Source organism: Suncus etruscus, chromosome 9 (assembly GCF_024139225.1).
Source record: "Suncus etruscus isolate mSunEtr1 chromosome 9, mSunEtr1.pri.cur, whole genome shotgun sequence".
NCBI lineage: Eukaryota > Metazoa > Chordata > Mammalia > Eulipotyphla > Soricidae > Suncus > Suncus etruscus.
The window spans coordinates 29,200,609-29,210,367 of record NC_064856.1 but is presented as its reverse complement, the minus strand read 5'-3'; the positions used below and the strand labels follow the sequence as shown (position 1 = coordinate 29,210,367).

Below are 9,759 nucleotides of genomic sequence, written 5' to 3'. Positions count from 1 at the left end.
GCATGTAAGGCAAGCACCCTACCATCTGTGCCACCGCTCCGACCCTGATTTGGTCATATTCTGAAGCCCTGTCTTGCTCTGTAAGAAATAGACTCTAAACACAGCAAAATCAGCTCTCAAGCGCCTCACCTCAGGTAGGAGTGCCTCTGCCCACAAGGACAGGGGCTAAATCCTGCCTGGCTTTGGCTACAGGGGACTCCTTTTTTTTTCTTTCGGTTTTTGGGTCACACCTGGCAGTGCTCAGAGGTTACTCCTGGCTCTAAATTCAGAAATTGCCCCCCAACAGGCTCGGGGGGACCATACAGGATGCTGGGATTCAAACCACTGTCCTTCATGCAAGGCAAACGTCTTACCACTGTGCTATCTCTCCAGACCCAACAGGGAACTCTTTTTTTTTTTTTTTTTTTTTTTTTTGGTTTTTGGGTCACACCTGGCAGTGCTCAGGGGTTATTCCTGGCTCCAGGCTCAGAAATTGCTCCTGGCAGGCACAGGGGACCATATGGGGCGCCGGGATTCGAACCGATGACCTCCTGCATGAAAGGCAAACGCCTTACCTCCATGCTATCTCTCCGGCCCCCCAACAGGGAACTCTTAAAAGCGACATCTGGGGCTACTTCCTGATCCCCAGTGACAAAAAAAGAAGAAGATCACGGACACTTTGCATCATGGCCTCGCACTTCTTATAGACCATGAACCCCACCGCAAATGGAGTAAGGATCACACTTCAAGCATGGCAATGGGGAAACAATGCAGGACAACAGCATGCATAGAGAGTGAAGATGGCAGCTCCAATGACCCAAAAAATGCCAACCACCTAATTAACCTCTCAGATAAGGAGTTTAGAATAGAAATATGGAGGATGTTCTAGAACTCAAAGAAAGTATAAATTGATCTGAACAGACCACAAATATAGAAAATCAGAAAAGTTCAAATTGAAATGATGGGACTGAAAAATGCAGTAGAGGAAATGAAAAACTCTATGGAAAGCCTCTCCAATAGAGTAACAGCAGCTAAAGACAGAATTAGTGAGCTGGAAGAAGAGATGCATAATGACTCCATACAGCAAAAGAGATTGGAAAAGAACCTCAAATCAAATGATCAGACAATGGAAAAAAATACTCAATGATTTTGAACAGATAAAAATAGAAATGTTCAACAAATTCAACAAAAACAACATAAGAATCATTGGAGTCCCAGAAACCCAGGAAGAAAATTCCCAGGAAGAAATAATAGTCAAGAACATCATTACAGAAAAACTCCCAGAGTTAAAGACTGTATGCAACCAAATCTTGCATGCCAGAAAAGTACCAGCTAAAAGAGACCCAAAGAAAAGCACCCCAAGACACATCCTAGTCACAGATAGGGGTAGAATACTGAAAACAGCAAGATCAAAAAGGGAAATTATTGTCAAAGGAGCATCCTTAAGATTTACAGCAGACCTGTCACAAGAAATCCTCAAGGCCAGAAGGCAGTGGTGGGATATAGTGACAAAACTCAATGAAATAAATGCTTTATCTAAAATACTACACCCAGCTAGACTCACTTTCAGGTTTGAAGGAAGAAATGGACTCTGAAGCAGAAGAGATTGACACCCAATAAATATTGAGGTGTCTTTTGGGATGCAGTGACTCAGGTAGTTGGGATAGCTGGCTGGCTGGCTGAGCATTATTTGGAAGAGAATTGTATTTTGAGTCAAGAAAGGTGGCATTGTATCTCCGCCTAAAGATGTAATTTCTTTAGCCACTAGAGAATTGCATTTTGGTCTAAAGAGGTTAACTTGGCATGGGACTTGGTGGTCTAACTCTTGTGTCCAGTACCTGGGATGGAGAAACCCAGGTCCTCTTCCCAGAAACCTGCTCCTAGTGTCCAGAATTGGGCAAGGATTTCATGGGCATTTGGCCCAACTTACTGAGAACTCACTTGCCTTTGGAAAATGATTGCCAGTTACTCATTTCTAACCTGGTTCTATCAGCTTGGGATGAGAAAAAAACAACAACAACCCACTCTCAGGGGCCAGAAAGATAGCACAGAGGTAGGGCATTTGCCTTGCATGCAGTTGATCCAGGACAGTCAATGGACAGTGGTTCGAATCCTAGCATCCCATATAGTTCCCACATCCCACATGGTCCCCAATGTCTGCCAGGAGTGAGTAACCCCTGAGAGCCTCCGGGTATGACCCCAAAACAAATAAACAAAAAAAAACCCACTAATTTTTTTCTTTATTTTCATTAAAACAGAGGTAGGGTGGGGGTTGGGCAGGTCATGAGAAGCTGTCAGCGCCTGAGCCTGCAATTTGTGGCTTCTCTGCAGGGAATAAGGAACTCTCAGCCTAATGCTCCCAAGTAGCGTTCGCTTCTTCCCCTTCCAATGAGAAACAATAGGCATAGCAGTAACCAAATGGTATTTCCCACTGTGGGTCAAGTACATGATATTGAAGCCTCTAAAACGGTCCTTGCAGAAGAGAATTTCCAGGTGTGTGAAGCCATGTGGATGAGTTAGACACGCAGTATTCCTCCCTCCATGATATATTGTTGCTAATAAGCTGTTTCTTACATGTTGAGATAAAAGAAACACAGTTCTCTATCATTATCATCATTGTTTATTCTCCTTCCTAAACTGAAATTTGATTTATTTCCCCCCTTCCTGAACTGAAAGTTGATTTTCCCTCCTCTCCTTCCCCTCCTCAGTGAATGTTTTTTTGCAGTTTTCACTTACTGTATTTTTCCTACTATAAGAAGCAACCCCAAGTGTGTCTTATGGAGCGAATGCCACCTGGAGCTGAAGCCTGAGTGCAAGGGAGGAGAGCATCTAAAAACTATGTGTGTGTTATGGTCAGGTGCGTCTTATAGAGCAAAAAATACAGTACTTTACTAAGGTCCCCACTGTGGAGATTTTGGGGGTCCTGAGTACTCACCATTGATGGAAGTGAGTTGGGGTGATGGGGAAGTATCAAAGATCAAGGCTGAGTGAGAGTCCGGATAAAACCCTGCTCAATATGATTGCTTAGATTACTGGTTCATTGAGTTACTCCAAGCCATAATTAACTGGGGAGCAGCCAGTCCCCCACCCATTACTGGCTGGTGATTCCCCATTGAACCATATCCTGTTTGAGGCAGGAGACATGAGGCCTGGAGAAGTTTGGAGAAGGATCCTCTTTATGATTGTGAATTTGTCCTAATGGCAGGAGCATCTCACTGTCTGTTTCCTTAATTCGTAGGGTTGATCCCTACAGGAACTGGGTCAGGTCAGTAACTTGAGGGTTTGAAAGCCACTTTCCACATCTCATTTGCTTTGTGGAGTCAGCACCTGATCCGATGTCCAGCACAGTAGGTGCTGGTGGTAGACAAGTTCCTTTAGACAAGAGAACCTGACCACATCCTAGGTGAGGAGAAAGGATTGTGTCGGGGGTGACAACAATGCTTAGCCTTAGTTAGGGGTGATTGAAGGGAGCAGACTGTGAGCCAGACTGCCTGGTCAAAGTCTCTCTCTCTCTCTCTCTCTCTCTCTCTCTCTCTCTCTCTCTCTCTCTCTCTCTCTCTCTCGGCAAAATTTCTCTCATGAAGAAGCCTGAAAGCTAGGGGTAGGGCTCAGAGCACAAGCTTCAGTATGGAAGGCCCGGGCATTGTACTGTCTTTAGAGCACCAACATGAAATGAAAACCAAAATAGAAACCCTGAGGGCCGGAGAAATAGTGGGTGGGGTATTTGCCTAAAGGCAAAACCATGAATGACTAACCGGAGCTTGGGAAAGTGCTCAGTAAGAGCCAAACTTGCATAAATCCCCAGGTTCAATCCCCTGCAAACCCAAGTTGCCAACCACCACAATTTAGACCTAAACAAAGAAAAACAAGGAAGAGGGGGTAGAGAGAAAGAACAGCATGCCTTGCACATAACTGGTCTGTGTTCAATCCCCAAGACTTGGCATGGTCCCCTGAGTACCACCAGGAGTGACCCCCCTAGGCTCAGAGCCAGGAGTAAGCCCTTGTATACTACTTGTATACTACTGCCTACCCAGGTTCCATCCCTGGCACCAAATATGGTCTTCTGAGCCCTGACAGGAAGGATCACTGAGCTAAGAGCTATGAGTAAGTCCTGAGTACTGCCAAATGTAGTTCCCTAAAAATACCAATACCAAACAAAAACTCAGGAGCCTTTTTCTTTGTCATTTTCTTTTCTACTTTGGGCATTGTGTTAGCAGGTGATGCTACTGGGGCAGCAGTAGCTGTTTCGAGACAGTGAGGCCCCTTCTCTTGGGCAAAAGTCACTGTGATGAGAACAGTAGAAGGGGCTAAACTGTCGGTAACTTCATCATAGACCCAGGCCAGCCCTATGAGCCAGACTCCTTGAAATCAACATTGCCCTCTGTTTTAACCCACTAGGGGACTACTTTTATCCTTTTGGCAACCAAAGTAACTGCAAAGATCCAGCACCCAGTCTGGGAGTTGATGAAAGAAAAGCCCTAGTATACCGAAGCATTTTTTATGTCCTAAGCACCATCCTTGAGTCAACGTGGTGTTCACAGGTGGGAATGTGGCCCAGCGTGCTTATGTTGTTGCTGGGAAGTTGTTTCCTTTCACTGCAGATGGAGATGGAGAATGAATCTGGAGGAGCCCAAGGGAGGGTCCAGGTTGATGAAATGCAATGGATTCCAGCTACAAATGCCAGTGAGTTTCTTGGGTAAAGCACTGTGTGTATGAGAATGTCTCTGGTTCTAAGCCAGTCTTTCCTGCCTGCAGTTGTCTGCCAGGACTAGGGAGGGAGGGAGTACCATAAGCACCTTGGGGGTGCAGGCACTGTTGAAGGCATTCTTCATCTACAATGAACAGTCCCCTCTGGATCATGGTCCAGAGACTGAGAAACCCTTCATGCCCATTTTCCTTACAGACTCCCTTTGTACTGATGAGTCAACTGAGGTGAGAGAGAAGTAGACTCACAAGGTCATCCAACCTGCTGGATGTGGAGGTGAGATCTAGTGCCTACTTCATTCCTCCTCCCCCAGCAGAGCCCTCCTGAGGCCTTTGCAGTGGTCTGAGCTTTCTGACAGTTTATTCCCAGCCCAAACCATTAGGATCATCTACCACACCCCTCTGTTCTCTGCTCAAGGGAATGCCCATCCGCAGGTCCAGATCAAATGCTCTTATCCCTGATTTCAAGGAGCTCTGAGAGGCAGACACTATCTATGGAGGAGGACTATTTTCTTCCTTTGGACGGAGGCATTTGGAATCTATTCAGAGATTCACCATTGGGAGAACAATCCTGGGTATTGAGAATAGAAAATAATCTGTAATTTCCAGCCTCAACAGTGGACATCATCTGGAGATAATTTTGTTTTCATTTTCTTTTCTGAGCACCTGGACAGTGCTCAGGGATCAGAACTGGTGGTACTTGGGGGAACATCTACAGTGTGGGAGACCAATCAGGGGTCAGAAGTAGGCAAAGTGAGCTTCTTAATACTCCTATTATTTCTCTTTTGCAGAACGTGAATTTTTCTGAGTTGCTGACACACCGCAGAGAGGATTCGAGGGTGAGGGCAGGTTTGGGGTTATGAGGACTGATTCAAGACTGGAAGGAGACAGAAAGAGTGCTTCACACTTCAATAACAGTTTTAAGGACAGGGAAACTTTATAGGTGCTCACATACTTCTGAGCCCTTCTTGGGGTGTGGGGGGATAGGCACAAGATCCAGCGTGGGGCCTCACCAGGTAGGAAAGACCAGTCCAAAGGTCACCCAGTTAGCGAGTGAGGGGTTTGGGATTTGCATCTTCATGGCTGATTTCAACTCAGGAGCATCTTCACTTCTCCACATCTGGTTAGGCAGGCAGGTGCGAAGCACTGTGATCAAGGTCACAAAAGAACAGCCCTGAGAAGAGGCAACCTAAAGCGGTCCTAAAGCAGGTGGGCGGATGGGCCTGCGTGGGCAATGGACAGCTGCCACTTGGTCTGGAACTCAAAGCAGGTTCTAATTTCTATGGGGAAAGGTGGGGAGGACAGAGTGGGGGGGGCAAAGAGTTCCAGAAAAGAGAGAGGGAGGAAGGAAAGAATAAGGGGAAGAGAAAAAAGGGGAAGAGGGGAGAGAATGGGGGGGAGAGAGGAGAGAGGAAGAGAGAGAAAGACACACACACACACACACACACACACACACACACACACACACACACACACACACACACACACACACACACACATTTTCTTTTCCAAGGTCGTAGCAGTGCCCGCCTGGGCTGGGGGTGTCCGGGAGGCCGCAGGGAGGGTCCGGCGTCTCCTGCAGGCCGCTGCCCTTTCTTCTTCTCCGGGGAACGGCGGGGACGGGACGCGCTGGGCGGGCGGCTTCGATCCACAGCGGCCGGGCCACGAGCGTCTGTGTCCGGGTGTGTCCGGGCGCCGGGCCCGCAGCGTGCGTGGGGCGTCGCGAGTGTCGGGAGGGCGGAGCCCGCGGCGGGTGGCTGGGGGGGGCGCCGAGCTCTCGGAGCGATCCACGCGCGGCCTCTGGATCCCCGGGACCCGCCGGGACTCCGACTGGAGGCTGCCCGGCCGAGTGCGTGTCCGGAGCGCGCCGCGAGCGCCTCTGCGGCCCGAGCGCGGCGTGGCATTTGGCAGACACTCCCTGGGCTCGGGGCGGGGGCGGCCGTCTGGGAGCCCCGGGGGCCGCCCCGCACCGCCCCTCGGCCGGCCCCCGCGCCGCCTCCGCCCGCCCCCGGCCGGGCCCGCGAGCTCGCAGTCCCGCCCGCCATGCGCGGGGTCTAGCCGCTCTGCCCGGACCGCCGGCGCGCCCCGTCCGGGATGGGGCGCCTGGACGCCTGAGTCGCCTGCGTTCCGCGCCGCCGCCTCCACGCAGCGGGGAAGCAAGCCAGCGGCCGTGCCAGCATGGAGGTGGCCGGTGGCAGCGACCCCAGTGGTGACGGGGTGGGGGACACTGGCCACCCCGACCCCCGGCCCCCCGGCGCCGCCGCCGCCACCGCCGCAGCCGCAACAGCAGCAGCAACAGCAGCAGCGCCCAGCTCCGGCCCGTGCGCGGCCGCCCGGGAGTCGGAGCGCCAGCTGCGCCTTCGCCTCTGCGTCCTCAACGAGATCCTGGGCACCGAGCGGGACTACGTGGGCACCTTGCGCTTTTTGCAATCGGTGAGTGGCGCCGGGCATCGGCCCTCGCCGTGGGGGTGCAGGAGCCACCAGCTCCCAACGGGTTCCCCAACCTGTGGCCGCAGTCCCGGGGGTTGCAAACGTGAGGGTGCTGGGTGCTCCGAGAAGTGGAGATGTGTGTGTCTGGGGGACACCCAGACACCCAGAGGTTTCTCCGCCGTCCGCCTCCTGCTTGTCCCTTTTTTTTTTCTCTCCCTCTCGCAGTCCTCCAAATAGTTTTAAAATTAGTTAAAGGCTCTGGACGGGGCTCCTGAGCTTCAAGCGTCTTGCCTTTCCCCTCCACCTCCAGGGAATTTCTCTCTTGCCTGGTGCACCTTCGGTTACTCATCTCGGAAAGACCTGAGAAAAATCAAGAGAAACCCTAGATAGAAACTCCTAGTCAGTCCCTGGGCGCGGACAGCCAGTGTCAGGAGCGGGACCGAACCAGGCAAACAACAACAACAACAACAACAAACAAACAAACAAAAAACAGGGGTAGACCGAACCGGGTCAGCAGGCCCTGCTTTCTCCCCTCCTTGGACTCCTTGAAGCTAAAACACGGGGTCAGACTCTAGTTGAGGAAGTCTGTGCTTGGTGCCTAGGAGTGGCCTCAGAAGGGTTGTGCAACCTTCCCAAGTGGACCCTGAAGTCGAGGGAATCGCCCCCATTTCTTGGAAGAGAACATTGAGTCCAGAGAGGCTGAGGAACTTGCCCAAGAGAGCTGGTGAATGCGGGGTGGTGGCTTAGAGCCCCCTGGTCCTGCCCCGATGCCACCTGGCTTTCTTTCCCTTTTCCCCTAGTCGGGGCGGAGAGCTCACTTCCCTCTTCTCCCAGCCTGGGAGAAAACTGGCCTGGGGGTGGGGAGTGGGCTGGTGGAGGGGGCGGAAGGCCGGAGACGCGGCGGGGAAGTTAGGAGCCTGCGAGTGCCCGGGAGGGCTTTAATCTTGGCGCCTCCCGCTGGGACCTCATTTTACTCCCTCTGGGCACTAGGAAATGTTTTAATCTGGGCAGGGGGGAGGGGTTCCCCGTGAGACCCCAGAGCCTGTCTTGTGGGGAAGAAAGAAAGGGTGCTGCATAAGGGGCATGGTCTGGGGCTCCCTGTAGTTTAGGGGTGCTACCAAAGGAGTGTGAGGTTCAGGTTCCAAGTCTGGGAGGAGAGAGCCCTTCTGGGCTTGTGGGTCTGGTGGAGGGGATGGTCTTGTGCAAGATTTGAAAAACAATTGGCTAAAGGACCTTCTAGAAAGGCTGGTATGACAGGGCTGGCATTTCTTTCTCATCTCACTTTCTTACAGTTAAAACACAAGAACATAACACACTCAAGCACTGTGCGCGCGCACACACACACACACACACACCTCCAAAATTGGCTCAGTTTGAAACTGACAGTTTCTGAATTGAAGGTGCAGGCAGCCCTGGGTATCTCTGAGTCTTGTCATATTCTCAGGAACTCCCCACTTCTGCTTCTCAGCCACTCCTCCCTGCTCCTCTGTCTGGAAAGAGGAAAGACAAGCCTATTTTTGTATTAAGCTAAGGAAAATGGCCCTCTCTCTTTCCCTCGCCAGCCGGTCACTGTGTTGTTGCTTCAGAACAGATACAGATGGGGCCTGAGCGAGCTGCAGTTGGAAATTGTCCACATGGGGAGCTCAGGACCGCTGCAGTAATGGATGTTGACTGGAACTAACCCTTCCGGTGTGGAAGAAGCAGAGAAAGATTTCCCTTTGCACAGAGTTGATTTGCCATGTCTCGGACCCAGCACCCACCTCTCCCTTCTCCCTTTCCCTCCCTGTAGAATGTGGGGGCAGGAACACATGTGTTCATACATTAAACATAAACACACACACATATGCAAACATACTTCTTTTGGATGTCCCAGACCAGGACTAGCAAGGGGCAAATCATGGAGCCCAGCCTATCAGGAGGGGGCTTCTCTTTTTAATCCCCTTAAGAAACCGAGGGCCTTGAACCCCAGGTCTGACAGTTTAGGGATCCTAATTCTGGCCCTCTTCCAGAGTGTTCCCTGCCTGGGGGGCAAGATAGTATTTCCTCATCTCCCCTCTGTCCTGCCCTGCTCTTCCTATTCTTTCCCTTCTCCATATTCCCCCCTTTTGTCCTCCTCTGTCCTACCCCCCCTCTCCCATCCCAGCCTTCAGCTTGGCACAGGGATTTTTCCCTCACCTTCCAGCTGTGGAGAAGCCTCTCTACTTTCCATCGTATGGGAGCAGGCAGGTTTCTGAGCACCCCTTCTCCCTGTGGCCCCAGGTTGTACCAACAGGTGGAAAATAAACCTGAGTCCTGTGTGTGTAGGACGGGCCTGCCAGGCCCTCCCTCAAAGTCAGGTGGAGGGGGTGGTTTCAAGCTGCTTGGAGGCTAGTTTGGGCTCTGACTTTTAGCACCTTACACAGCCTTCATCTGTGAAATGAGGCATGATGCTGACTTTTTTCTTTAGAGGATAAAGTAAAAAGAGAGTAACTTAAAGAGGATAAGTGACTTATAAAACTATATAATAACAGTGAATAGTATTATCATTTTAATTAGTTATGGTAATTTATTATAATTGAGTAATATGCTATCAGATAATTAAATAAGACAGATGAATTGGCCTATAGGATTTCATTATCCACAGGACAAGGAGCGCTGCCTGGAGGA

General features: G+C 50.8%; 1 protein-coding gene across 1 annotated transcript in view; it reads left to right on the top strand.

Annotated features, from left to right (window-relative positions):
- The first annotated feature begins 6,859 nt into the window (after nt 1-6,859).
- PREX1 (phosphatidylinositol-3,4,5-trisphosphate dependent Rac exchange factor 1) overlaps nt 6,860-9,759 on the top strand; it is a 150,578-nt gene continuing 147,678 nt past the window's right edge. Inside the window, exon 1 of the mRNA XM_049781304.1 lies at nt 6,860-7,116. Within this exon, the coding sequence (XP_049637261.1) occupies nt 6,862-7,116 (255 nt within the window). The 5' untranslated portion in view covers nt 6,860-6,861. The remainder of the gene's footprint in view (nt 7,117-9,759) is intronic.